The sequence below is a fragment of the Leucoraja erinacea genome, unplaced genomic scaffold (genome assembly GCF_028641065.1).
Source record: "Leucoraja erinacea ecotype New England unplaced genomic scaffold, Leri_hhj_1 Leri_517S, whole genome shotgun sequence".
In the NCBI taxonomy this organism is placed as follows: Eukaryota; Metazoa; Chordata; class Chondrichthyes; order Rajiformes; family Rajidae; genus Leucoraja; species Leucoraja erinaceus.
In genome coordinates, this window is record NW_026576418.1 from 12,887 (window position 1) to 40,085 (window position 27,199).

General features: G+C 49.9%; 1 protein-coding gene and 1 pseudogene across 1 annotated transcript; one reads left to right on the top strand and one right to left on the bottom strand.

The window, feature by feature from the left end:
* Positions 1-219: 219 nt before the first annotated feature.
* The window catches only part of LOC129693984 (zinc finger protein 850-like), a 33,291-nt pseudogene continuing 6,311 nt past the window's right edge, over positions 220-27,199 (bottom strand).
* LOC129693985 (zinc finger protein 432-like) lies at positions 6,915-9,787 on the top strand. Its single transcript, XM_055630710.1, has one exon. It carries the CDS (start codon positions 7,083-7,085, stop codon positions 8,319-8,321), a length of 1,239 nt encoding a protein of 412 aa, XP_055486685.1. The 5' UTR covers positions 6,915-7,082; the 3' UTR covers positions 8,322-9,787.

Consider the following 27,199-nt stretch of genomic DNA (forward strand, 5'->3'; position numbering starts at 1 on the left):
GATGGGAAGAATCCTCTGCACCTGAGCAGCGGAGGGGGACTGAGTAAGATGGGCAAAAATCACAGCTGTAAGTGGTAGCGTTTTACCTAAAATCAATATAGTGCAAACAGGAAGTTGTCAAGTTTAGACAAACAACCCTTTGCAGTGCCTTTTCACTTCAACCCAAAACCTGCCCAAACAACCCTTTGCAGTGCCTTTTCACTTCAGCCCCAAACCCCCCCTCAACAACCCTTTGCAGTGCCTTTTCACTTCAACCCAAAACCCCGCCAAACAACCATTTGCAGTGCATTTTTACTTCAAACCAACTATATTTTCATTTTCAAACCACATTAAGTGCACTCAGTTTAGTAGACATGTGCTCAGTGTTATTCTGAGCTCAGAGAGACGTGACCCTCTGGCTTCCTCCATCTTGCTGAGACTGAGTAAGGCACACCACTTCCGGGTCTTATAGTCCCTCCCCCCTCTCGCCAGCGGGGGCAGCAGAGAGAATTGCGATTTAAAAAAAACCATTAATATCTCTCTGATTTTTCATCGATGGAAAAAATCCTCCAGTACCGGAGGGGGGCTCTGAGCGAGGTGGCCAAAAATGAGGGCTGTAGGTGTCAGCGTTCTCTCGGAAATCACAGCACAGCGAGCCAAAAGCGGTCAAGATCAGACTTTTAGTAATATATAGATAGATAGATAAAAGAACTGGACATACTAGATGCAGGAAAAATGTTCCCAATGTTGGGCGAGTACAGAACCAGGGGCCACAGTCTTAGAATAAAGGGGAGGTCATTTAAGACTGAGGTGAGAAAAAACGTTTTCACCCAGAGAGTTGTGAATCCGTGGAATTCCCTGCCACAGAGGGCAGTGGAGGCCAACTCACTGGATGGATTTAAGAGAGTGTTAGATAGAGCTCTAGGGGTTGGTGGAATAAGGAGATATGGGGTGAAGGCAAGCACGGGTTATTGATTGGGGACGATCAGCCATGATTACAATGAATGGCGGTGCTGGTTCGAAGGGCCGAATGACCTCCTCCTGCACCTATTTTCTATGTTTCTATGACATGTTTGGAGGGATATGGACCAAATGCAGGCAGGTGGGACTAGTGTAGCCGGGACATGTTGGTCAGTGTGGGCAAGTTGGGCCGAAGGTCCTGTTTCCACACTGTATCAGTCTATGACTCTAACACAAAGTGCTGGAGTAACTCAGCGGGTCAGGCAGCATTTGTGGAGAACATGGATAGGTGACGTTTCACACAGTGCTGGAGTAACTCAGCGGGTCAGGCAGTATCTGTGGAGAACATGGATAGGTGACGTTTCACACAGTGCTGGAGTAACTCAGCGGGTCAGGCAGTATCTGTGGAGAACATGGATAGTTGACGTTTCACACAGTGCTGGAGTAACTCAGCAGGTCAGGCAGTATCTGTGGAGAACATGGGTCGGTGACATTTTGGGTCAGGACCCTTCTTCAGACTGACACGATGTTAACAGATGAGGGGGTGATCGGCAGGTGAGTGAAGTAAGTGACAGATGCGAGGGAAAATAAGGAGATAAAAGGATGTGAGATAAGGAGAGAGGAATGTATATGTGCAGCTTTAAGGGACATTGGTCAGGTAGCATTTGGAGTATTGCATACAGTTCTGGTCACTCCATTACAGGACTGATGTGGAGGCTTTGGGGAAGGTGCAGAGATGGTTAACCAGAATGGTTTAAAAACAAGGAACTGCAGATGCTGGTTTACAAAAAAAAGACACAAAATGCTGGAGTAACTCAGCGGGACAGGCAGCATCTCTGGAGAGAAGGACTGGGTGACATTTCGGGTCGAGACTGAGGAGGGTCTCGACCAGAAACATTACCTATTCCTTCCAGGATTTTGTGTTTACCTAAACAGCGCCTATCTGTCCACGTGGCGGTGTGCCAGCAGGCTGGAGGAGCGGGCAAAGGCCTTGCCACAGAGCGGGCAGGTGAAGGGGCGCTGGCCGGTGTGGACTCGCCGGTGCTCCAGCAGGTGGTCAGGGCGGGTGAAGCCCTTACCACAGGACCGGCACGAGAAGGGACGCTCACCGTTGTGGGAACGCCTGTGCTGCCACAGGCTGGACATGCGGGTGAAACCCTTGCCACACTCAGAGCACACAAAGGGTCTCTCTCTGGTGTGTATCCGCTGGTGCTCCCGCAGTCCCCGTGCTCTCTTGTCACAGTGGGAGCAGCTGCTCGCCGGCGTGGGCCCGCCGGTGCTGCCGCAACCCCCGCGAGCTGTCAAACGATTCACCACAGTACGGGCAGTCGTAGGGCTGGCCACTGGTGTGCACGTGCTGGTGAGACAGGGTGTGGGAGGCCATGGCAAAGCGCTCTCCACACACCGGGCTGGGGACGGGACGGTCGCCGGCGTGCACCCGCTGGTGGGACAGCAGCCTGGTGGAGCGGGTGAAGCCCTTGCCGCACTGGGTACAGGTGTAGGGGCGCTCGCCGGTGTGGGTGCGCTGGTGCTGCAGCAGGTTGCTGGAGTGGGTGAAGCTCTTGCCACACTGGGCGCAGGTGTAGGGGCGCTCGCCAGTGTGGGTGCGCTGGTGCCCCAGCAGGTTGCTGGACCTGGCGAAGCCCTTGCCGCACTGGGCGCAGGTGTAGGGGCGCTCGCTGGTGTGGGTGCGCTGGTGCACCAGCAGGTTGCTGGAGCTGGGTGAAGCCCTTGCCGCACTGGGCACAGGTGTAGGGGCGCTCGCCGGTGTGGGTGCGCTGGTGCTCCAGCAGCAGGTTGCTGGACTGGGTGAAGCCCTTGCCGCAGTCGCTGCAGGTGTAGGGCCGCTCCCCGGTATGCAGCCGCCTGTGCACCTTCAGGTCCTTGGACGACTTGAAGCCTTTGCCGCAGTCGGAGCAGGTGAAGGGCCGCTCACTGCTGTGCACCCGCTGGTGCTCCCGCAGCCGCGACAACTGGGTAAAGCTCTTGCCGCATGTGGAGCAGCCATAGGGCTTCTCGCCCGTGTGCACTTGCCGGTGGGCCTTGAGGACATTCGCCGTCTTGAAACTCTTGCCGCACTCCGAGCAGTCGAAGGGGCGTTCTCCCGTGTGCACCCGCCGGTGGATCTCCAGCTGGCTCGGGCTCTGCCAGGCCTTGCCACACACGTCGCACTCATAACGCTTCTCCTTGTTGTGCCCCGTCATGTGGTCCTCCATCGAAGCTCAGCCCCTCGAAGCTCAGCCCGCACACCGAGCAGGGGGGGGGCTCACCAGCACCCTGGCCGCCCTCAATGGCCGCTCACGTCCCCATCTCTCCGTCCACAGCAACGGCTCCTAAACCCTGCAGGAGGGGAACACAGAGGGTCAACAAGCTGGCAAACAGGACATTACTAGCACATATTGGGTGTGTTTATGGCGGAGGAAACCGTTATATAATTCTGCGCGGCACACTGGCGCAGCGGTACAGTTGCTGCCTCACCGCCAGAGACCCGGGGTCGATCCTGACTACGGGTGCTGTCTGTGTGGAGTTTGTACGTTCTCCCCTTGACCTGCGTGAGTTTTTACTCCGGGTGTTCCGGTTTCCTCCAACATTTCAAAGACGTTCAGGGTTGTAGATTAATTGGCCTCCGCAAAATTGCTAAATTTTCCCTAATGTGCGTGGGATAGTGCTAGTGTATGGGGTGATCGCTGGTCGGCGCAGACTCCGTGGGCCGAAAGACCTGTTGTTTCCACGCAGCATCTCTAAACTAAACCAAAGAAGGGTGTCGACCCAAACCGTCACCCATCCCTTCTCTCCACAGATGCTGCCTGACCCGCTGAGTTACTCCAACACTTTGTCATAGAGTGATACAGCGTTGGAAAGAGGCCCTTCGACCCACACTCCAAGATCCCTTGGCTCCACACATTCCCCCAGTGTCCCGCCATTCACAGTGAAGATCCTGCCCTGGTTTGACTTCCTAAACTGCAACATCCTCCCCACCCCCAAACAATGTGACCTCCTCCCTGTGGCTCCCTGCCCCTTACCCCTGCCGCCTCCTGCCCCATACCCCCCTTTGCACCCTCACCCCTCCTCCTCCCCACCCCCAAACAGTGTGAACCCCCACCAGGCCCCTGACTGACCCCTCTCTCCCCCCCAGTCCCCTCCATTCATCCCCCTCGGCACCAAACCCACCCCCAGCCTCCCTCCCCCGGACTGTCTCCTCTCTCTCTGAACCTCTCCCCTTATTCCTGCCCCCCTCAGCCTCCCACCGCTCACATATCTCTCTCTCTCTCTCCCCTCCCCTCCCTCACTCTCTCTCACTCCCTATCTCTCTCACCGTCCAGTGCGGGTCGGCTCCATCTTGGCCATCGCGGCGTCATTTCCGGGCTGATGCCGCCCCGCAATCTGCGGGGCAACGGGCCGGGGCAGCGGCGTCATTTCCGGGCTGATGCCCCTCTCGCTGTCTCCGGGGCAACGGGCAGCGGCCGGGCGGGCGGGATGAGCCGTCTCTGGGGGGCCTGGCCTGCATCCGCCGCCTTCACACGACCCCATCCTTTCTCCTCCATGGGGCTCATCATTCCTTCCCCCCTCTCCCTCTTCCTTTCTCCCTCCCATCTCTCTCTCTCCTCTCCCCCTCTCCCCCCCCTCCCCCTCCCACTCCCTCCTGTCCCCCTCTCTCTCTCTCTCTCCCCCACCCTCATCCCTGTCCCTCTCTCTCTCCCCCTCTCTCTCCCGTGTAGTAGCCAGCGCTGTTTTTAAATTGTGAAAGTCTTCTTGTTGGAGTGAGAGAGAAGAATTGCTGCGGTGCCTTGGCAGAGACACCAGCAACAGTGGTTTAATGTAGCCTTCGTTCCACAGATGCTGCCTCAACCGCTGAATTTCTCCTGTCTACCTTCCTTATTAAACATATAAACCACACGTATGGGGGCAAAACGGGTAAATAATATAAACATCTCTTTATTTACTGAGGTAAATCTCCATATAAACTACATGTCTGGGGGTAAAACTGAGGTAAATAATGTTATAAACATCTCTCAGTGTCTGTCACCCCCCTGTAAACAATCAATAAATCTCCACATAAACTACAGGTCTGTGAGAAAAACTGAGGTAAATAATGTTATAAACCTTTGTCTGAGTGAATATAAGAGGTAAATAATCAATAAACTGTCCCTCTCCCCTCTCTCCATCTCTTCCCCACTCTTCCCCCTTGCTGTACATAATCAATAAACCCCCGTCTAAGAGGGGTAATCAATAAACTATGCGTCCACACTCCTCCTCTCCACCGCTCTCTCTCTCTCTCCCCCTTGACTTCTTCCTTAAGTACCCTGGGATGTAGACCATCAGGCCCTGGGGATTTATCAGCCTTCAGTCCCATCAGTCTACCTTACACCATTTCTTGCCTAATGTGAATTTCCTTTAGTTCCTCCGTCACCCTAGATCCTCTGGCCATTAGTACATCTCGGAGATTGTTTGTGAAGACAGATTCAAAGTACCTGTTCAACTCGTCTGCCATTTCCTTGTTCCCCATATTAAATTCACCTTTTTCAGTCTTCAAGGATCCAAATTTGGGCTGAACTCATTTTTTCCTCTTCACATACCAAAAGAAGCTTTTACTATCCTCCTTTATATTCTTGGCTAGCTTACCTTCGTACCTCATATTTTCTTCCCGTATTGCCTTTTTAGTTATCTTCTGTTGCACTTTAAAAGTTACCCAATCCTCTTGCTTCTCGCTCATCTTTGCTATGTTGTACTTCTTTTATTTTTATACTGTCCCTGACTGCCCTTGTCAGCCATGGTCGCCCCTTACTCCCCTTGGAATCTTTCTTCCGCTTTGGAATGAACCAATCCTGCACCTTCTGTATTAATCCCAAAAATACCTGCCATTGTTGTTCCCCCGCCTGTTAAGCAGCAACCCATCCTTTTTGTACAATTCGCCCTTCCCCCAAAGCAGATCCCAGTGGTCTAAGAATCAAAATCCCTGCTCCCCGCAACAGCTACTCAGCCACACATTGAGATCCTCTATCTCCCTGTTCCTTCCCTCACCAGCACGAGGAACTGGAAGCAAACCGGAGATAACCACCCTGGAGGTCCTGCTTTTCAGCCGCCTTCCGAGTTCTCTGAAGTCACGCTGTAGAATGTCTTTCCTCTTCTTCCCAACGTCATTTGTGCTGACGTGCTGCTCACCTTCACCCTTGAGGATGCTCTGCAATCGGTCCATGGCGTCCTAGATCCTGACACCAGGGAGGCAACACATCATCCTTGACTCCCAGCTGTTGCCGCAGAAACCCCTGTCTGTCCCCGACTACCACGGCTCTCTCTGCCTGAGGTCTGTCTCTTCGGTTATGCCTCAGTGACATCTTTTGACTCACAAACCTGTCCCTTCTCTCTTCAGATATCTTCGGTGTAACGATCTTACTGTGGGTCCTGTCCATGGGGCAGGGCAGGGATACGTCACTGGGCAGGGTGGGGATACGTCATGGGGCAGGGCAGGGATACGTCATGGGGCAGGGTGGGGATACGTCATGGGGCAGGGTGGGGATACATCACGGGGCAGGGATACGTCATGGGGCAGGGCGGGGATACGTCATGGGGCAGGGATACGTCAGGGCAGGGTGGGGATACGTCACGGGGCAGGGATACGTCATGGGGCAGGGTGGGGATACGTCATGGGGCAGGGGGGGATACGTCGGGGGCAGGGATACGTCATGGGGCAGGGTGGGGATACGTCATGGGGCAGGGTGGGGGATACGTCATGGGGCAGGGCAGGGGTACGTAATGGAGCAGGGCCACCCCCTTCTTCCTCACCCAACCCCCTCACTTCTCCCCCCTCCTCTTCCACCCCCCCCTCTCCCCTTCCCCAGTTGCCTCCTCGCCACCTCTCCACTCCTTCCTCCCCCTCCACCCCGCCCTCTCCCTCCCCATCCCCCTTCACCCCCCCCCCCCCCCCCCCCCCCCCCCCCCCCCTCAAGCACCAGTAATGTTCACGCGTTAGTAATGTCCTGTTTGCCAGCTTGTTGACCCTCTGTGTTCCCCTCCTGCAGAGTTTAGGAGCCGTTGCTGTGGACGGAGAAATGGGGATGTGAGCAGCCATTAGAGGACAGCCACGGTGTCGGTGAGCCCCCATCTGCTCGTGTGCGGACTGAGCTTGGAGGGGCTGAGCTTCGATGGAGGACCACATGACAGGGCACAACAATGGGAAGCGTTATAAGTGTGACGTGTGTGGCAAGGCCTGCCGGAGCCCGAGCAAGCTGGAGATCCACCGGCGGATGCACACGGGAGAACGCCCCTTCAACTGCTCCACCTGTGGCAAGGGCTTTACCCAGTTGGCGGTGCTGCTGGAGCACCAGCGGGTGCACAGCAGTGAACGGCCCTTCACCTGCTCCGACTGTGGCAAAGGCTTCAAGTCGTCGAAGGGAATGAAGGTGCACAGGCGTCTGCACACCGGGGAGCTGCCCTACATCTGCAGCGAGTGCGGCAAGGGCTTCATCAGCAAAGGCAGCCTGCTGGTGCACCTGCGCTCCCACACTGGCGAGCGCCCCTACACCTGTGCCCAGTGCGGCAAGGGCTTCAGCCACTCCAGTAGCCTGTTGAAGCACCAGCGCATCCACACTGGCGAGCGCCCCTACACCTGCACCCAGTGCGGCAAGGGCTTTACCAGCTCTAGCAACTTGCTGTCCCATCAGCACTCTCACAACAGCGATCGCCCATACACCTGTGCCCAGTGCGGCAAGGGCTTCACCAGCTCCAGCAGCCTGCTGGTGCACCAGCGCTCCCACACTGGCGAGAGTCCCTACACCTGCACCCAGTGTGGCATGGGCTTCACCCGCTCCGACGGCCTGCAGGAGCACCAGCGCACCCACATTGGCGAGCGTCCCTACACCTGTGCCAAGTGCGGCAAGGGCTTCATCACCAACAGCAGCCTGCTGAAGCACCAGCACACCCACACCAGCGAGCGTCCCTACACATGTGCCCAGTGCGGCAAGGGCTTCACCAGCTCCAGCAGCCTGCTGGTGCACCAGCGCACCCACACCGGCGAGCGCCCCTACACCTGTGCCCAGTGCGGCAAGGGCTTCACCCTCTCCAGCAGCCTGCTGAAGCACCAGCGCACCCACACCATCGAGCACCCCTACACCCTGTGCCCAGTGCAGCAAGGGCTTCAACAGCTCCAGCAGCCTGCTGGTGCACCAACGCACCCACACCGTCGAGCACCCTTACACTTGCACCCAGTGCTGCAAGGGCTTCACCCGCTCCACCAGGCTGCTGTCCCACCAGCGGGTGCACGCCGGCGACCGTCCCGTCCCCAGCCCGGTGTGTGGAGAGCAATTTGCCACGGCCTCCCACGCCCTGTCTCACCAGCACGTGCACACCAGTGGCCAGCCCTACGACTGCCCGTACTGTGGTGAGGCGTTTGACAGCTCGCGGGGGTTGCGGCAGCACCAGCGGACCCATGCCAGTGAGCAGCTGCTCCCACTGTGTCAAGAGTGCATGGGGACTGCAGGAGCACCAACGGATACACACCAGGGAGAGACCCTTTGTGTGCGCTGAGTGTGGCAAGGGTTTCATCCGCATGTCCAGCCTGTGTCAACACCGGCGTACCCACAGCGGTGAGCGTCCCTTCCCCTGCCCGTCCTGTGATAAGGGCTTCACCCGCCTTGTCCACCTGCTGGAGCACCGGCGAGTCCACACCGGCCAGCGCCCCTTTTACCTGCCTGCTCTGTGGCAAGGCCCTTGTCCGTTCCTCCAGACTGCTGGCACACCGCCACGTGGAAAGGTGCTGTTTAAGTAAACACAAAGTGCTGGAAGTAATGGGTAACGTTTCTGGTCGAGACCTTCCTCTGTCTAGATCCGAAATGTCACCCATCCTTCTTTCCAGAGATGCTGCCTGTCCCTCTGAGTTACTCCAGCATCTTATGTCCTTTTTTGTAAACCAGCATCTGCAGTTCTTTGTTTTTAAACCATTCTAGTTAACTGTATGCAATACTCCAAATGCTACCTGACAAATGTCCCCTTAAAGCTGCACATATACATTCCTTATCTCACACCCTTTTATCTCCTTATTTTCCCTCGCCTCTGACACTTACTTCACTCATCTGCCGATCACCCCCTCATCTATTAACATAGTTTCAGTCTGAAGAAGGGTCCTGACCCGAAATGTCACCTATCCATGTTCTCCACAGATGCTGTCTGACCCGCTGAATTACTCCAGCATTCTGTGAAACGTCACCTATCCATGTTTTCCGCAGATGCTGCCTGACCCGTTGACTTACTCCAGCACTTCGTGTCGGAGTCATATAGTGATATACAGTGTGGAACCAGGACCTTCGGCCCAACTTGCCCACACCAACCAACATGTCCCGGCTACACTAGTCCCACCTACCTGCGTTTGGTCCATATCCCTCCAAAAGTGCCCTATCCATGCAATTGTCTATAACTGTTTCTTACACGTTGGGATAGTCCCAGCCTCAACTACCTCCCACGGCAGCTTGTTCCATGCACCCACCACCATATGTTGAAAAGTTACCCTTCAGATTCATATTAAATCTTTTCCCCTTCACCTTGAACCCATGTCCTATGGTCCTCGATTCCCTCACTCTGGGCAAGAGATTCTGTGCATCTAACTAAATTGTGTTCTATGCAAGATTCCAGCATCTTCAATTACTTGTGTCTTCCTCACCTATATCCACCTATCATTTCTGAAGAAGGGTCTCAAACTGAAATATCACCCATTCCTTCTCTCTAGAGATGCTGCCTGTCCCGCTGAGTTACTCCAGCATTTTGTATCCACCTATCACTTGCCAGACTTTGTCCAGCCCCCATCTCTCTTTCCCAGCTTCCTCCACTCAGTCTGAAGAAGGGTCCTGACTCAAAATGTTGTCTATCCATTCCCTCTAAAGCGGCGGAGGAACTCAATGGGTCAGGCGGCATCTGTAGAGGGAAGGGAATCTAAGGCAACCACTCCCACCTCTCTTTTCCAAAATTTCTCCACCCCCCCACCAAGCAGTCTGAAGAAGGGTCCTGACCTAGAATGTTGCCTGTCCATGCTCTCCAGAAGTGCAAGTTACTCCAGGAGATTGTGTCTCTTTTTGTAAACCAGCATCTGCTGTTCCTTGTATCTAGACAAGTCGTGCATTTCACCCTACACTTGCGCTCGGTCCGCCAAGGCCTGCTGGATCTCCCGGTTGCCAACCATTCTAACTCCCCTTCCCACTCCCACACTGGTCTTTCTGTCCTGGGCCTCCTCCATTGCCAGAGTGAGGTGACACGCAAACTGGAGGGACAGCACCTCATAGCTCACAGCCCAATGACATGAACATTGAATTCTCCAAATTAAACGGACATCCTCCCCCTCCCTCGTGGGCCATTTCTTCATCATTCCTCTGTCTTCTTCTCACTGGTGAAAGGCGTCAGGATTAATCCGGAGTCACCGCTTCCTTTAACATGTTTTAAATGTATGTTTTATTGTTTCTCGGTTTGTTTTACATGGGGAGGGGCGTGGGATTGGGGGAAACTTTTTTTCAGTCACTTACCTCGACGGAGATGCGATTTTTCTCCTTTGCCGAGGATCGCCCGTGAGGAGCTCCAATCTCGGGGCCTGTGGACTTTAACACAGTGAAGCCCGCGGTCTCTGGTAAGAAGAGACCGACTCGGGAGCTCCATCCTGTGGAGTGTTCCAATCGTTCCCGACCCCGGAGTTTCCATCAACCCAACGCGACGGCTTCGGGTGAACAAACCAAGATGTTTGAAATGTATTACCTTCCATCACAGTGAGGAATGTGGTGGATATTTCTGTTAAATTTTATTTTATGTGGCTGTGTGTCTTGTTTCTTTTCACTTAGTATGCTGTATGGTAACTCAAGTATCACTGTACCTTAATTGGTGCATGTGACAGTAAATATGAACTGAACTAACTCTCGAAAACATCTAGTGAATTGGTCTCCACTGCCTTCTGCGGCAGGGAATTCCACAGATTCACAACTCTCTAGGTGAAAAAGCTTTTCCTCATCTCAGTCCTAAATGTCCTACCCCTTATTCTTAAACTGTGGCACCTGGTTCCGATAATATCCTAGTTATATAATATAAATTATAACGTACGGTATTTTATTAAGTAAAGATTAATTTGACTTCTTTGGGTTTTGGGTTCTGAAGCTTTGTAATTCTGTGCTGCAAATGAGCTGGGTGATCAAGAAATTGAAGGCCAGCATTCAAACTGCATCCAAGCTGCTTCCCGTTGTGCCCAAGCAAAATATATTGACAATGGTGGGAGAGGATGCGTTTCCTGAGAAGGTGCTGGCTTCAGTCAACAGAAGCCTTGAGAGAGGATGTGTTTCCTTTGGAGTTGGGTCTCTGTAAACAGGAACTTCTGTGGGTAATTGATTGTTACATTGTTAAGAAGGTACTGCAGATGATAGACCTTTGACTAAGTTCCTGTTCTTTAGGGGTTTTGTAACTAAAATATGTGATTGATATAACCATAGCATGAGAAGTATTGTGTTAGTGACAAGAATGCTTTAAATGGGTATACTCTGTGATTGATGTGTTAGACGACATTGCTTCAGCTCTGTATAAACATGCGACTACGTTTCCAAAATACTATAAAAAGGATGCTGTATGTCTTTGTTCATCAGAGTGATGGCCCATGAGGGTTATCATGGCCGTCCGAAGGGGGGGTGTGTGGGGTGCGACCGCACCCCTCTTTTTTCCCCTAGAGTAAGAAAAAATCACAAAAAATAAATAAATTCGGGGGAAAAAAATCAGCGTTTCCACTTTGGAAACGGCCAGTTCTCCATTCTCCCGTCGCTGGGCAGGAGTAGCTGAATCTGAACCCAGCGGCTGTAACCCCAACACCAGACGCTGCTGTGGCAGGGCCCGCTTCCCTCGCCTCCCCCCCCCCCCCCCCCCCCCCCCGCCGCCAGGGCCCAAGGTATCTCCCGCTCACGCCATCCTCGCTGGGCCCACGCCGCCCCCCCACTGGGCCCACACCACCCCCGCTGGGCCCCCGCCGGGCCCACGCCACCCCTGCTGACCCCCGCTGGGTCCACGCCCCCCGCGCTGGGCCCACACCAACGCTGCTGACTCCCGCTGGGCCCACACCACCCTTCCTGACCCCCGCTGGGACCATGCCACCCCTGCTGACTCCCACTGGGCCCACGCCACCCCAGCTCGGCCCCCGCTGACCCCCACTGGGCCCACTCCACCCCTGCTGGACACACGCCACCCCCGCTGATCCCCACTGGATGCACGCCATCCCCGCTGGACCCATGCTGCCACCGGGAGGAGATTGATAGATTCTTGATTGATACGGGTGTCGGAAGTAATGGGGAGAAGGCAGGAGAATGGTTTTGAGAGGGAAAGATCTCCCAACTTCTATACTCAATACTTTGACTGATGAAGACCAAAGTGCCAAAATACGTTTTGACCACCTGATATACCTGCGACACGACCTTCAAGGAACCATCTACCATTCCTCTGCCCACTAGGCCAATTGATCCAGTTCCTGCTGCAATCTTTCACAACCATCTTCACTATCTGCAAAACCACTCACTTCGGTATCATCAGCAAACTTGCTAATCTTGCCCTGTTCTGTGACGTTTCACAGAGTGCTGCAGTATCTCAGCGGGTCAGGCTGAGTATAGAAGTTGGGAGGTCACGTTGCAGTTGCATAAGAAGTTGGTGAGGCCGCATTCAGAGTATTGTATTCAGTTCTGGGCACCATGTTATAGGAAAGATGTCATCAAACTGGAAAGGGTACAGTGAAGATTTACGAGGATGTTGCCAGGACTAGAGGGCCAGAGCTATAGGGAGAGGTTGAGTAGACTGGGACTCTATTTCATGGATCACAGGAGGATGAGGGATGATCTAATAGAGGTGTATAAAATCATGATTTGAATAGATATGGTTGAGTCTTTTGCCCAGAGTAAGTGAATCGAAGAGCAGACGACATAAGTTTAATGTGAAGGGCAAAAGATTTAATCTGTGGGGTATAGTTTTCACACAAAGGGTGGTAGGTGTATGGAACAAGCTGCCAGAGGAGGTAGTTAAGGCAGGGACTATCACAACATTTAAGAAACGGTTAGAGGTACATGGATAGGACAGATTACGAGAGACATGGATCAAACGTGGGCAGGTGGGACTAGTGCAGATGAGACATGCTGGGTCGAAGGGCCTGTTTCCACACTATCACTCTATGACTATCTATCTTTCCCTCTCAAACCCATTCTCCTGCCTTCTCCCCATTACCTCTGACTCCCGTATCAATCAAGAATCTATCAATCTCCTCCTGAAAAATGTCCATTGACTTGACCTCCACAGCTGTCTGTGGCAATGAATTCCACAGTTCACCACCCTCTGACTTAAGAAATTCCTGCTCATCTCCTTCCTAAAGGAATGTCTTTTAATTCTGAGGCTGTGGCCACTGGTCCTAGACTCGCCCACTAGTGGAAACATCCTCTCCAAATCCACTCCATCCAGGTTTTTAATCAGGCTGGGACAGACGGCAACAGCTTCACACTGGGTCCCAAAGCTTGTGTCCTGTCCTGCATCACCCAAGGCAGCAGAGATGTTATAGAAGAGGGCAAGCACCGTAACAAAGTAGCTCACGATGGTTTGGGTAACATTCAGGAATGTCTATGCATGGCACATCATGAATATTACTGAAGAAGGGTCTTGACCCGAAATATAATCTATACCTTTTCTCCACAGATGCTGCCTGACCCATTGAGTTACTCCAGCACTCTGTGACATGTCACCTATCCATGTTCTCCAGAGATACTGCCTGAACCCCGAGTTACTCCAGCACTCTGAAACGTCACCTATTCATATTCTCCGCAGATACTGCCTGGCCCACTGAGTTACTCCAGCACTGTGACTATTTTCCCATCACCCATCTGCCCAAGCCCACTCTCCCCCCTCCTTTCCTATGTTCCTTTCCACCCATAAACCTCTCTCTGCCTTTACATTTCACTCCTCTTTCAAATCTGCTCTACTTATCTACATGCATTTTTCTTCTAGTTTTTTAGTCATAGAATGATGCAGTGTGGAAACAGGCCCTTCAGCCCAACTTGCCCACACCGACCAACATGTCCCATCTAAACTAGTCCCACTCACACGCGTTTGGCCCACATCCATCTAAATCTGTCCTATCCATGTACGTGTCCAAATATCTCTTAAACATTAGGATAGTCCCAGCCTTAACTACCTCCTCTGGCAGCTCGTTACATACACCCAGCACCCTTTGTGTGAAAAAGCTACCTCTCAGATTCCTGTTAATTTCTGAAATATTGGTCATAAATTTGGTGCAAAAATGCTCCAAAATAAGGCTCAGAATGCATCAGAGAGCATCTAAAACCCTTGAGCTTCTGGGGCCCTTAAGCGGGTCCTGGACCCTGGCATCGAGGGACTTCACGCTTCACACTCGTGATGTGCGCAGCGCGCACATTATTTCACATTCAGTTGTTTGTAATCCTGTCATGCCACCCCCCTTTTTGAAAAGCTTCGTACGGGCCTGGTTAAGTATGTGTTGCATATTTGACTTTGTATCCCCTGGCACTCTCGCCGGCTAAATGATCAGTGAAGCTTATGTTGGTTGATCTAACTCATTGTGAGTTGTCTGTTTTAAGATATGAACCTTAACATTGGTGTAGTTAGCAGGATTTCGCTGGGACCATCAACAGACAACTGACTAAGAGGCCGTAGTTTGACCGGGATCGGATTGGGAGAAAAAAGTGCCCTTTTTCGGACCCCTTGAAACTGAACTCCCGACGAAGCTCACGGAAAAACTTAGGTCCTTCATAGTAGCTTGATCTGGTGCCCTGCCAAAAACCTTAGATGCAGGCAACGAAGGTAAGACCAACTGTATCTAGATTTTTTCACCTGGAAAGTAGTTGGGAAGAGATTCTGCTACTTGGGAAGTTGTTGGTCAGGTATTTTGCTACTAGGAGAGTAGTCGGCAATTGGCTTCGCAAACTAAGAAAGTTTGTTGTTCACAAAGTAGCTGGGCTGAGAGAGCCTCGCAACGATGGGGAATAATCTGGATAAAAATTACCCGTATTTTGCTACTAGGAAAGTAGTCGGTATTTAGCTCCACAGGCAGAAAGCCTGTCTTGCACAATTAAGTGAGTGTTAAGAGACTGTAATAAAGTGACAATTTGAACGCCTGTGCAACACATGTGTTATTTGAATCCTACCAGTAACAAAGACTGTAGAATATTAAGTTATAAGCTAACCAAACATTTAGGAGACGAATCCTGGCCAGTAGGTAGAACAGGGAATGTAGAGACGATTAAAAGAGCAGAGATGTTGATAAGGGAAAGAGACGTAGGAAAGAAATGGAAAAAGAGAAATGAGGAATTGAAAGCGGAGACAGAGAAGAAGTATGAGGAGAGAGGGATAGAGTTAAGGAACAAGGATGGCGCTATGAAAGGATGGAAAGTGTTACAGCTAGAATGCCAGTGGGCAGAGGAACAAGTGGAAATTAATGAAGAAGTTTATTGGCCAAGTATTCACATATAAGGAATTTGCTTTGGTTCTCCGTCTGCAAGTGACAACATGACATACATACAGTGACAGTAAAGAATGATACATAAAACATTAATAATAAAAAACTTGATTAAACATGTGAATTAAATTAAATACCAGAGCAAAAGCAGAGCAGAGAAGGGGCGGTACTGGACCTCCTGTTAGGAAATGAGATGGGTCAGGTGGCAGAGGTATGCGTTGGGGAACAGTTCGGGTCCAGTGATCACAATACCATTAGTTTCAATATAATTATGGAGAGGGACAAAACTGGACCTAGGGTTGAGATTTTTGATTGGAGAAAGGCTAACTTTGAGGAGATGCGAAAGGATTTAAAAGGAGTAAATTGGGACAGTTTGTTTTATGGGAAAGATGTGGAAGAGAAATGGAGTACATTTAAAGGTGAAATTTTAAGAGTACAGAATCTTTATGTCCCTGTTCGGTTGAAAGGAAACCGTAAAAATTGTAAAGAGCCATGGTTTTCAAGGGAAATTGGACACTTGGTTCGGAAAAAGAGGGAGATCTACAATAATTATAGGCAGCATGGAGTAAATGAGGTGCTTGAGGAGTATAAAGAATGTAAAAGAATCTTAAGAAAGAAATTAGAAAAGCTAAAAGAAGATATGAGGTTGCTTTGGCAAGTAAGGTAAAAGTAAATCCGAAGGGTTTCTACCGCTATATTAATAGCAAAAGGATAACGAGGGATAAAATTGGTCCATTAGAGAGTCAGAGTGGTCAACTATCTGCAGAGCCAAAAGAGATGGGGGAGATATTGAACAGTTTCTTTTCTTCGGTATTCACCAAGGAGAAGGATATTGAATTATGTGAGGTAAGGGAAACAAGTAGAGTAGCTATGGAAACTATGAGGATCAAAGAAGAGGAAGTACTGACACTTTTGAGAAATATAAAAGTGGATAAGTCTCCAGGTCCGGACAGGATATTCCCTAGGACATTGAGGGAAGTTAGTGTAGAAATAGCAGGGGCTATGGCAGAAATATTTCAAATGTCTTTAGAAACGGGAATAGTGCCGGAGGATTGGCGTACTGCGCATGTTGTTCCATTGTTTAAAAAGGGGTCTAAGAGTAAACCTAGCAATTATAGACCTGTTAGTTTGACGTCAGTGGTGGGCAAATTAATGGAAAGAATACTTAGAGATAATATATATAAGCATCTGGATAAACAGGGTCTGATTAGGAACAGTCAACATGGATTTGTGCATGGAAGGTCTTGTTTAACTAATCTTCTTGAATTTTTTGAAGATGTTACTCGGGAAATTGATGAGGGTAACGCAGTGGATGTTGTGTATATGGACTTCAGTAAGGCCTTTGACAAGGTTCCTCATGGAAGGTTGGTTAAGAAGGTTCAATGGTTGGGTATTAATGGTGGAGTAGCAAGATGGATTCAACAGTGGCTGAATGGGAGATGCCAGAGAGTAATGGTGGATGGTTGTTTGTCAGGTTGGAGGCCAGTGACGAGTGGGGTGCCACAGGGATCTGTGTTGGGTCCACTGTTGTTTGTCATGTACATCAATGATCTGGATGATGGTGTGGTAAATTGGATTAGTAAGTATGCAGATGATACTAAGATAGGTGGGGTTGCGGGTAATGAAGTAGAGTTTCAAAGTCTACAGAGAGATTTATGCCAGTTGGAAGAGTGGGCTGAAAGATGGCAGATGGAGTTTAATGCTGATAAGTGTGAGGTGCTACATCTTGGCAGGACAAATCAAAATAGGACGTACATGGTAAATGGTAGGGAATTGAAGAATGTAGGTGAACAGAGGGATCTGGGAATAACTGTGCACAGTTCCCTGAAAGTGGAATCTCATGTAGATAGGGTGGTAAAGAAAGCTTTTGGTGTGCTGGCCTTTATAAATCAGAGCATTGAGTATAGAAGTTGGGATGTAATGTTCAAATTGTACAAGGCATTGGTGAGGCCAATTCTGGAGTATGGTGTACAATTTTGGTCGCCTAATTATAGGAAGGATGTCAACAAAATAGAGAGAGTACAGAGGAGATTTACTAGAATGTTGCCTGGGTTTCAGCAACTAAGTTACAGAGAAAGGTTGAACAGGTTAGGGCTTTATTCTTTGGAGCGCAGAAGGTTAAGGGGGGACTTGATAGAGGTTTTTAAAATGATGAGAGGGATAGACAGAGTTGACGTGGAAAAGCTTTTCCCACTGAGAGTAGGGAAGATTCAAACAAGGGGGCATGACATGAGAATTAAGGGACTGAAGTTTAGGGGTAACATGAGGGGGAACTTCTTTACTCAGAGAGTGGTAGCTGTGTGGAATGAGCTTCCAGTGAAGGTGGTGGAGGCAGGTTCGTTTTTATCATTTAAAAATAAATTGGATAGTTATATGGATGGGAAGGGAATGGAGGGTTATGGTCTGAGCGCAGGTATATGGGACTAGGGGAGATTATGTGTTCGGCACGGACTAGAAGGGTCGAGATGGCCTGTTTCCATGCTGTAATTGTTATATGGTTATATGGTTAATAGGAGGCCGCAGATATTTGGTTATTGAGTAGAGCTGCTACTCGTGGAAAAAAGCTGTTTTTATGTCTGGCTGTGGCAGCTTTGACAAACCGGAGTCGTCCGTGGAGTCGATGGTAGACCCACATTTAAGGTCCTTGGAGATGATGGTTCCCAGGAATTTGAAAGACTCCACATATGTGACTGTTGTGTTGTGGATGGTGAGTGGGGTGAGGGGAAGGGGAGCTCTTCTAAATTCTACAATCAACTCCAAGGTGAAAATGGCCAAGGTAGAGAGAGAAAGCGCTGATAAGAAGAGTTCAGAAAACAAGCAATTAATGGTTTAGAATAAACGCGGTACCAGTAAGCCCTTTAGAGACCCCTTGTCTGACACGGCGACCCTGTTTATAGAAGAGGGGGAATGATGGAATATAGCCCGGAATAGTGTGGAGCACCTCCCCCATACAAGATTGCACAGATAGGGGGAGGATCGAGCACCCCTAGACGGAAATGATACTGATGGCAACTTGGAGACTGAAAAGGCAGATGGCTGAAGGAAAATGGCTGAGGCAGAAGAGGAAGAAGGAGCCGTAATTGAATTCAGCAATGAGAGAGTTAAACAACACAGATGTGTAGAGAGAGAAACTGCAGATAAATTAAAGAAGATTGGAAGAGGGAAAAAAACGCATGAGAATTGGGGCTGCTCAAGAACATTAAATCACAAGCCAGCAGCCTGTACAGTTTGAAACAAACTTCCCTTCGAACTGTGAACCACTTTTGGCAGAGCTCGCCTCTGCTGGAGAAAGACAGAGAAGAGAGTTTGTGAGCGACCCAATGGTTGTGGGGCATGGCAAGATCCTGAATGACAGGGAGTGTGACCAATCACAATCTGGATCACTGTGCCCAGCATCTTGTTTGACGGGGAATTGGACCATCCCATTGTGAATCATTCCGGCCCGCCCATTCTAAGCAGATGAGGCTTTTGTGGGCTTCGTTAATTCTTTTTCATTTTAACTCTCTCATTCCAACAAGAAGACTTTCACAACTTAAAGACACTAGCCTTAGCCTTCCCAGCCCACCTCGCTATTATTAAGTGCAATACCCATATGAGTACCCACGCCAAAGACTCCCAGGGGAATGTCCTAGCTTGCGAATTTTGTACATTGGTCCCCCTAGAACCAAAGATTCTAGTAGACAGAACGGTCTTGTCAAACAAATCGGGGAGGTTTAGGAATTATAGAGGTACGCCCCTATGTGCACTGACTATGGAGACAGCTGTGCCATTGATTCCACCAAGGGACTCTGGCTCACACCCCTTTTGGAAAAAAATGTGTAATTGATGTTTTTCTGCCTGTTATTTTATTTTATATACACTCCTTTATGCATGCTGGTAAGAAGGAAAAATAATAGAGATACACTCTAAAAACCTAATTGTGATGCCCATTTTCCGTTGTGAAAATTCCATGTTAATTCAGTAAATGTGCGAAATGGTGGGCAAGCTTATGAACATATTTGGGTGTATCAAAGTTTTAAGAGTTAGAATGATTTCCTTGAGGTGTGTATAACTGTGTTTTATTTTTGAGTGAGAATTTTACTGTTTTAAAGTGTGACTATGTGTGAGATTTATCATATTGCATGAGGTGTGGCAACTTGTGAATGAATGTCACAGGAAAAAAAAGATATAAAATAAGTAAGTTTAAAGATTGTTACGTGTTTATGAAACCGGTTCTGGTGAATGTTTTATTTTTAATATTTATTTTATTAGAAGCAATTGTACAAAGAGAAAGTAATCAATGTAACAGTTATACAATTTTCGTACTGCTTCAATTTTAACATTTTCTAAACTAATAACTAAATCGGAAAAAAGGAAAAAGGAAAAAGGGATAGATAGAAGAAAAGAAAAAGAAAATAATGAATTTCGAGAAAGACACAAAATAAAAACCCCAGAGCTAACGAAGTGAAAGAAGTGGAGATATATCCCACTGCCCTTCCATACGCCCGTTCACCCGACCCTAGCGTCGGTTTTGAATTTGTGTTCGACCATTATGTTGTTGAATAAATTAAATGAAAGGAGACCATATTTTGGAAAATTGATCTGGTTTGTCAGTCAGTCAAGACAAGCCTTATTTTTTCTAGATGTAGTCTGCTGAATGTTGAATTAATCCTATAATTCAGATAAAATAGGATGTCATGATTGAGTTTTTGTTATTCTACGTCAGAAATCCTTGCAGAGACTAATGTATTTTGAGAGGTAGTGTGTGTCTCTAAGAAGTAAGTAGTTGTGTGGAGCTGGAGCCACACAAGGTTATTTTATTTTCCTTTTTTCTTTGCAAATACGTTAGCAATCCATGAAAATTGAGTTTATTCTTTATTTTCTCTTCACTTTCAATGGAGGAGAGATGAAAAAATGCAGGTTGTTTGTTTTGTCTTATTGGTGTTTTAAGTTTGTTTTCTTCCCATTTCTTATCTTTTGAATTGAGTTCAAAAGGAGACTTGGATACCACACTGGCCATGTATTAGGAGAGATGGATAAGCCAATAACTCAGTCCTAAATGGCCTACCCCGTGTTTTTAAAGAGACTGTTTTCAAGTTTCCAGAATACCACATGCCAAAAGAGAGAGTGCTAGCATATCAGTTATTGAACATCCATGTTATTAATTTGAATTAGAAAAAAGTAGCAAGCAGATAGACTACCCCACTGTTGGTCTGCAGCGGCACCAAGTGATGCCGGTTCCTCCTCAGTGTGCCCTGAGGCACCTGGACGATATAAGAGCAAGGGGTATTGTGTGTAGATAGCACTGTGCCCTGGACTTGTGCATCGGTGATCCACACATCCTCCCCAGGTACTAGTGGCTCCAGATTTCTCGCTCCGTGCCTCTTGTCAAAGGACCTTGCGTCGTTCCTCCTCTTCTCCCTTTCTTTGGCCCCCAGCACGTTGTAGTCAGGCAAAACTGGATTCAGCAGGGTTGGAAGGGCAGGAACTGTAGTGCGGAGGCGGCGCCCCATCAACAGCTCGGCCGGGCTATAGCCGTTCTGTAGAGGGGTTGCTCTGTAGGCCAGCAATGCAAGATATGGGTCTGACGCCTTTGTTAGCAGGTTTTTCACGGTTTGTACAGCGCGTTCCGCCTCCCCATTGCTCTGAGGAAACCTGGGGCTGCTCGTGATGTGCACAAAGCCATACTCTGCTGCAAAGGCTTTAAAGTGGCTACCTGAGAACTGGGGCCCATTGTCACTTTTAAGAAATTCACAAATTCCATGACGAGCAAACATGGATTTCAGGTGCACCACCACATCTGTGGACCTTGTGGGTGATAGCAGCACAACTTCCACATACCTTGAGAAATAATCTACTACTAGTAGATAAGTCTTGTCTTTCAGCGTGAATAGGTCAGCTCCCAAGGTTTGCCAAGGCCTGTCTGGCATCTCCGTTGGCATCAGCGGCTCTTTGACGTTCCTTCTCTCTTGGATGCAGGTTCTACATTTCAGCACCATGTCATTCAGCTGGCTGCTGAGTCCTGGCCACCATACCGTCTGTTTGGCTCGGCCCCTGCACTTTGTCACCCCCAGGTGTCCCTCATGTAGTCTCTGCAGCACATCACCTTGTAAGGCTGATGGGATGACGAGCCTCGTGCCCCGCAGCAGCAGCCCATCGTGCACAGTCAGCACTGCTCTATCAGCCCAGTAATGTCTCAGCACTCCCTGCAGTTGGCTTTTGTCGGGCCAGCCGTCTGTGCAGTACTCCATCAGTGCAGAGCATGTGCTGTCTGCCTGCAGGTGCTCACGTAGGCTGCTCAGATAATCTCCACTGACAGGAATGTTGCTGATGACAGAGTCTACATAGATGTTGGTGTCCTCTAATAGGCTTGTGTCTGTGTGTGTTCTTGCGGCTCTCAGAGGAGCACGAGATAAGGTGTCGGCTGTCCCCAGGCTTTTGCCAGGGACATGATCGACTGTATAGTTGTACCTCATGAGTCTCATCCTAAATCTTTGGACTCTTGGTGGGAGGTCATCCAAAGCTTTCCCTCCCAGCAGACTCACCAACGGCTTATGGTCAGTTTCCAGCTCGAATGGTCTTCCCAGGATGAAACAGCTGAACCTTTCACATGCCCACGTCGCAGCCAATGCCTCCTTTTCTACTTGAGCATAGCGCTGCTCTGTTGGTGTCATTGACCTGGACGCATATGCCACAGGTGACCACATGGCATCGCTCTTCTGCAGCAGGACTGCCCCCAGGCCAAAGGAAGAGGCATCAGCAGAGATCTTTAGAGCACTGTTTGGGTTGTATAATGTGAGCACTGGTGTGGATGACAGCTCTTGTTTTTAACTGATCAAAGGCGGCCTGCTGCTCAGTCCCCCAGTACCAGTGGTTCTTCTTGGACAGCAGGTCTCGTAGCACTTTGTCTTTTTCAGCCAGGTTAGGCAAGAAGCGGCCCAGCTGATTGACCATGCCCAGAAAACTCCTGAGTTCGCTGACATTTTTGGGTACATCTATCTCTTGTACTGCTCTCGTCCTCTCTGGATCTGGCTTCACTCCATCTGCTGAAATCACATGACCCAGGAATCTGACTGTGGCGTGTGAGCTCACATGTGTCCATGTTGAGCGTAATGCCGGCCTTATGTGCCTTCTCTAGCACCGCATGTAGCCGCACATCATGCTCCTCCTGCGTCTGTCCCCAGACCAGGATGTCATCCATATGACACAGTACCCCCTCCAGGCCACCGGTCACTTCTGTCATCATCATCCTTTGAAAGTGCTCGGGGGCTGATGCTATGCCAAAGGGTAGACGGTTAAAATAGTAGCGCCCAAAAGGCATGATGAAGGTGGTGTATTTGGCAGACTCTTTTGTCAATGGTACTTGCCGAAAGCCCATGTTGGCATCTAATTTGCTGAATACTGTTGCGCCAGCTAGCATGCCCAGAGTGTGCTCGACAGAAGGCAGGATAAACGTTTCTCTGCATACTGATCCATTCATCATTGCGAAGTCCACACAAATGCGAACATCTCCTGCTTTTTTCGGCACCACCACCATCCTGGCACACCAATCAGTCGGCTCCTCAATCTTGGTGATTACGCCCATCTTCTCCATATGGTCTATCTCCTCCTTCACTTTTCCCATAAGCGGCAGAGGGACTTTGCGTGGCGTGTGGAGAGAGCAGGGCACAGCCTCTGGCTTCAATTTAATTGAGTATGGCCTCCGAACAAGACCCAAGCCGCTACACAGCTTCGGATATTGTTGTTTCACTGATTCCAAGGTGATGCCGTCAACTCTGCACACAAGCTGAAGCCGTTCTATGGCAGGCCTTCCCAACAGTGCAGTGTGCAGGTCTCTTACTACATAAATGTTCTCTATGGCTGTCTTTTTGCATCTGCGCAGTGTTTCTCTGGCTACACCCAGGACAGAGAGTGCATTGCCCCCTGGCCCAAACAATGGGCGTGTCGACACTGCCAGGCACTTCACATCATGCCCCCCTGCAATGTCATGGTACACCTCGGCTGGCATGGCGGTGACATCAGCACCAGAGTCTATTTTAAAGCACACTTTTTTTTGTCTCACTTGTAGCTGCACCGTCCACGGGTCTTTTCCAGCATCCACGGCTCCCGGGAAAAAGCTCTCTTCCTCCTCTGTAGTGACAGCATTGAGACTTTGCACTGTTTCTGCACACTTTGCCATAATGTCCCTTTTTGCCACAGTTGTGACACACAGCATCTTTAGCAGGGCATTCCAATTTTCCATGCAAGTGCATTTTTCCACATCTATAACAGGCCTTTAAACCTGACTGTGGCTGTGTATTAAGTTTATTTTTGCCTGGTGTTTGTGCTTGTGGCTGAGGCTTTGAGGGAGATTTGGGTTTTCTGTAGCTTTTAGCATGCACAGCATCAACATTAGAGCACTTGCTAGCACCGCTATTTTCTCCTCTTAAGTCAGACCGCTGTCGTCTAACTTCTTCAGACTGCCTTGTTTTTATTATAGCAGTTCCAAGGGTTAGGTCTCTGTCTAGCTGTAGCTTTTCTGACAATGAGACGTTTCTCAGCCCGACCACTAACCTGTCGCGGATCAGCTCGTTCTGTAACTGTCCATAGTTGCAGTGTTCAGCTAATCCGTATAGAGCAGTGATGAAGGAATCCACTGTTTCTCCTGGCAGTTGCACACGCTGATTGAACTTGGCTCTTTCATAGATTACATTCTTTTTAGGTACAAAAAATGCATCAAAGCCTGCCTTGACATCCGTGTACATCCTCCTCTCATCTGCAGTTAGCGTTAGCCCCTTTAACACATCTTCGGCTTCATCTCCCATGCAATACACTAACGTGTTCACCTGGTTTTCTGCCGACGTCGCGTTTAAGTTGCTTGCAAGCTGAAAGCGGTTGAATCTCCTGATCCAACGCTCCCATTCTTGAGGCTTGGTAAAATCGAATGGCTCTGGAGGTAGTATTGTGAACGTAGCAGTTGGTGTAGGTTGCGCCATATCTTCCGGCTCCTCTCCCATTTCCTGATAAAATGATACACCTTCCTCTTCTTCTTTTTTTTTTCGCTTACAAGTCTCCCACTTCTGACACCATGTCGAGTTATTCTTATAATAAGGCTCGTACGACGATGTAAACGGAGTCTGTCTTTATTTAGCAACTCTGTACAGCAGCCGCAGGCTCGTTTGCATGCCGGGCATCTCCTCAACTGCCACCCCCGGTTCCCACGTCACATCCTGCCACCACAAAATAAAGGCATTCCTTACACTATTATTCCATAATACCACAGTGCCTATGACAAATCCGGCAAGCCACTGATCCAAGGCCAAGTGGTTCGATTACAGACAAACAAAGGACATACCAAACTGGGGTTCATCCACGGCCCCTTGAAAGAGCCACGATCCTACCTTGTCGATGTCGGCGGCACCATCTACAGACGTAACCGTCAACATATCCTTCCAGTGACGTCCGGCTCTCCTGGGTCCTGAAGCCCCTCCACTCAACTTCAAAGTGATCGCTGTTCCGGTCGCTCTAGTGCCTGCAGCTGACACCCCCCCCCCCCCCCCCCCACCAGGTCTATGTCCCCACCCCTTGTACCCGCTTCACCGGTGCCCCCACGACGGTCGTCCCCTATGGTGTCTCCCTAGAGCCCTGTTGGCTCACCCAGACGTGCCCTTAACCTTTTGGAGAAAAAGGTTAATGAGGCAGCTCCTTACCGTACGCGGACCGGGCGGGTTAGTAAGTTGCCTGTTAGATATGGTGACTATGTTTAACCTTATTATTCTTATATGTGGCATTTTGCATTTAACAATTTATTTACTCATCGTAGTGATAATGCTGTATCTACTTTTCATTTATAGAAGAGATGTAGCATTGGCTATAGCATGTTAGCCAATTAGAATGCTTAGTAATTATAACCCCACCTAATTGTAACATTCATTGTGTAAGATCCTACCCACTGTCTAGCAGTTAGTGTAGCAGCGTGAACGTGTGATCACCTGCTGTGTAGTTGATGACCTGAACAATAAAGATGCTTGTGTTTCAACCCGTGTGAGTTTGAGCTCTTTACAGGGAGGAAGAATAGAATATAAGAGTATTTAAACTTAGGAATGTAACTGTGCAAGGGGATCTGGGTGCCCTTGTTGTTGAACAATGAAGCTAACTTGCTGGAATGGGTGGGCGGCGCAACTCACGTCGCAGCGGCCTCTGCAGTCCGTCTGTCTTTTTTTTTAAATTTTTTGTCTCGTTTGAATGTAGTTATAATGTTTTTTTGTTTTTTAACTGGGTATGTGTGTGGGGGCGGGGGAAACTTTAAAATCTTTTCCCTGTACGGAGAACCCGGCCTTTTCTCTGTCGAGTCTCCATTGTCGTTGGGGCCGAGCACCGTGGAGCGGCCTCCAACCGGAACGACCTGGGGCTCCAGTCGCGGAGCTGCGGACTTACCCACCATCGCAGAGCTGGCCGAGTTCGGAGCGGGAGGAGCTGTGGTGGCGCGCTGCTGCGGCCCGACCCCGGAGATTCGGGGGCTCCAGCCGCAGGTCTGGTGGATGGTGACATAGGGAGCCCACGGGTCCCTGGTGGGAGACCTCTTTTCGCGGCTTCTGCAACGGCGACTTCTCCCGCCCGAGTTGCGGGGTTGAGGATGATCTGGAGCGGGGCCTTACATCGCCAGGCGCAGCTTTAACGGTCGTGGGACTTGCTAGCACCTGCCGGGGGGCTCCAACACCAAGACCCGGAGCGCAGCCTTGCATCGCCCGGCGCGCTATAATGGCCGCGGGACACTTACCATCGCCTGCCGGGGGCTTTTACTCTGACATCGGGAAGAGAATGAGGAGTGCAGGGGAGAGATAAGACTTAGCCTTCCATCACAGTGAGGAGGAGATTCACTGTGATGGATGTTTGTGTAAATTGTGTTGTGGCTTGGTTCTTTTTCTTGTGTGTATGACTGCAGAAACCAAATTTCGGTTGGGGGGTGCGACTGCAGCCCCCCTTTTTTCCCCAGAGTAAGAAATTGATGGAAATCGTCGGAAATTCTGGTTCCGGCCCGCTGGGTGAATTGGGAGAAAACAATGTGACCATCCACGCCTGCGCAGTTGGGGAAGCGACGCAAAATGACGCCGTTTCTTCGCGTGGGCCCGGGCGGGATCATACTGTCATTTGCACTCCACACATTCAGCTTGATGCCTCGTGTCTACTCCAGGTAAGTAGTGGAATATTGCGTGAATAGTGGGATGATTTAGCAGCCCCGACAGCCGGGCAAAGCTTTTGCCACAGGTGGAGCAACCATAGGGCTTCTCGCCCGCGTGCCCTCGCCGCTGCATCTTCAGCTCATGCAACATCTTGAAGCTCTTGCCACAGTTGGAACAGCCAAAGGGCCTCTCGCCGGAGTGCTCGCGGTTGTGCCGCAGCAGTCTGTCGTAGCGGGTGAAGCTCTTGCCACACTCCGAGCAGTCGAAGGGACATTCTCCCGTGTGCACCCACCTGTGGATCGACTCCACAGTCAAAACAAAGATGTTGTACTTCCTGCGGCAGCTGCAAAAACACAATCTGCCACAGGCAATGATGGTCCAGTTTAATACCCCCCAACCCAAACATATACACAGCTTAAAAAATAAATAAAAACTAGCTCAAGACATACATTTAACAAGACAAAAAAATTTAAAAAAGACAGCTGACTGTAGTCGAGCCGCGGGGGGCCGTCAGGCGGCGCCACACCACGTATGGTAGGAGGTAGGAGTGGGATTGATTGCACCCGGCTTGATATTGATTTTAGATAAAACGCAACCACTTACGGCTGTGATTTTTGGGTATCTTACTCAGTCCCCCTCTGCTCAT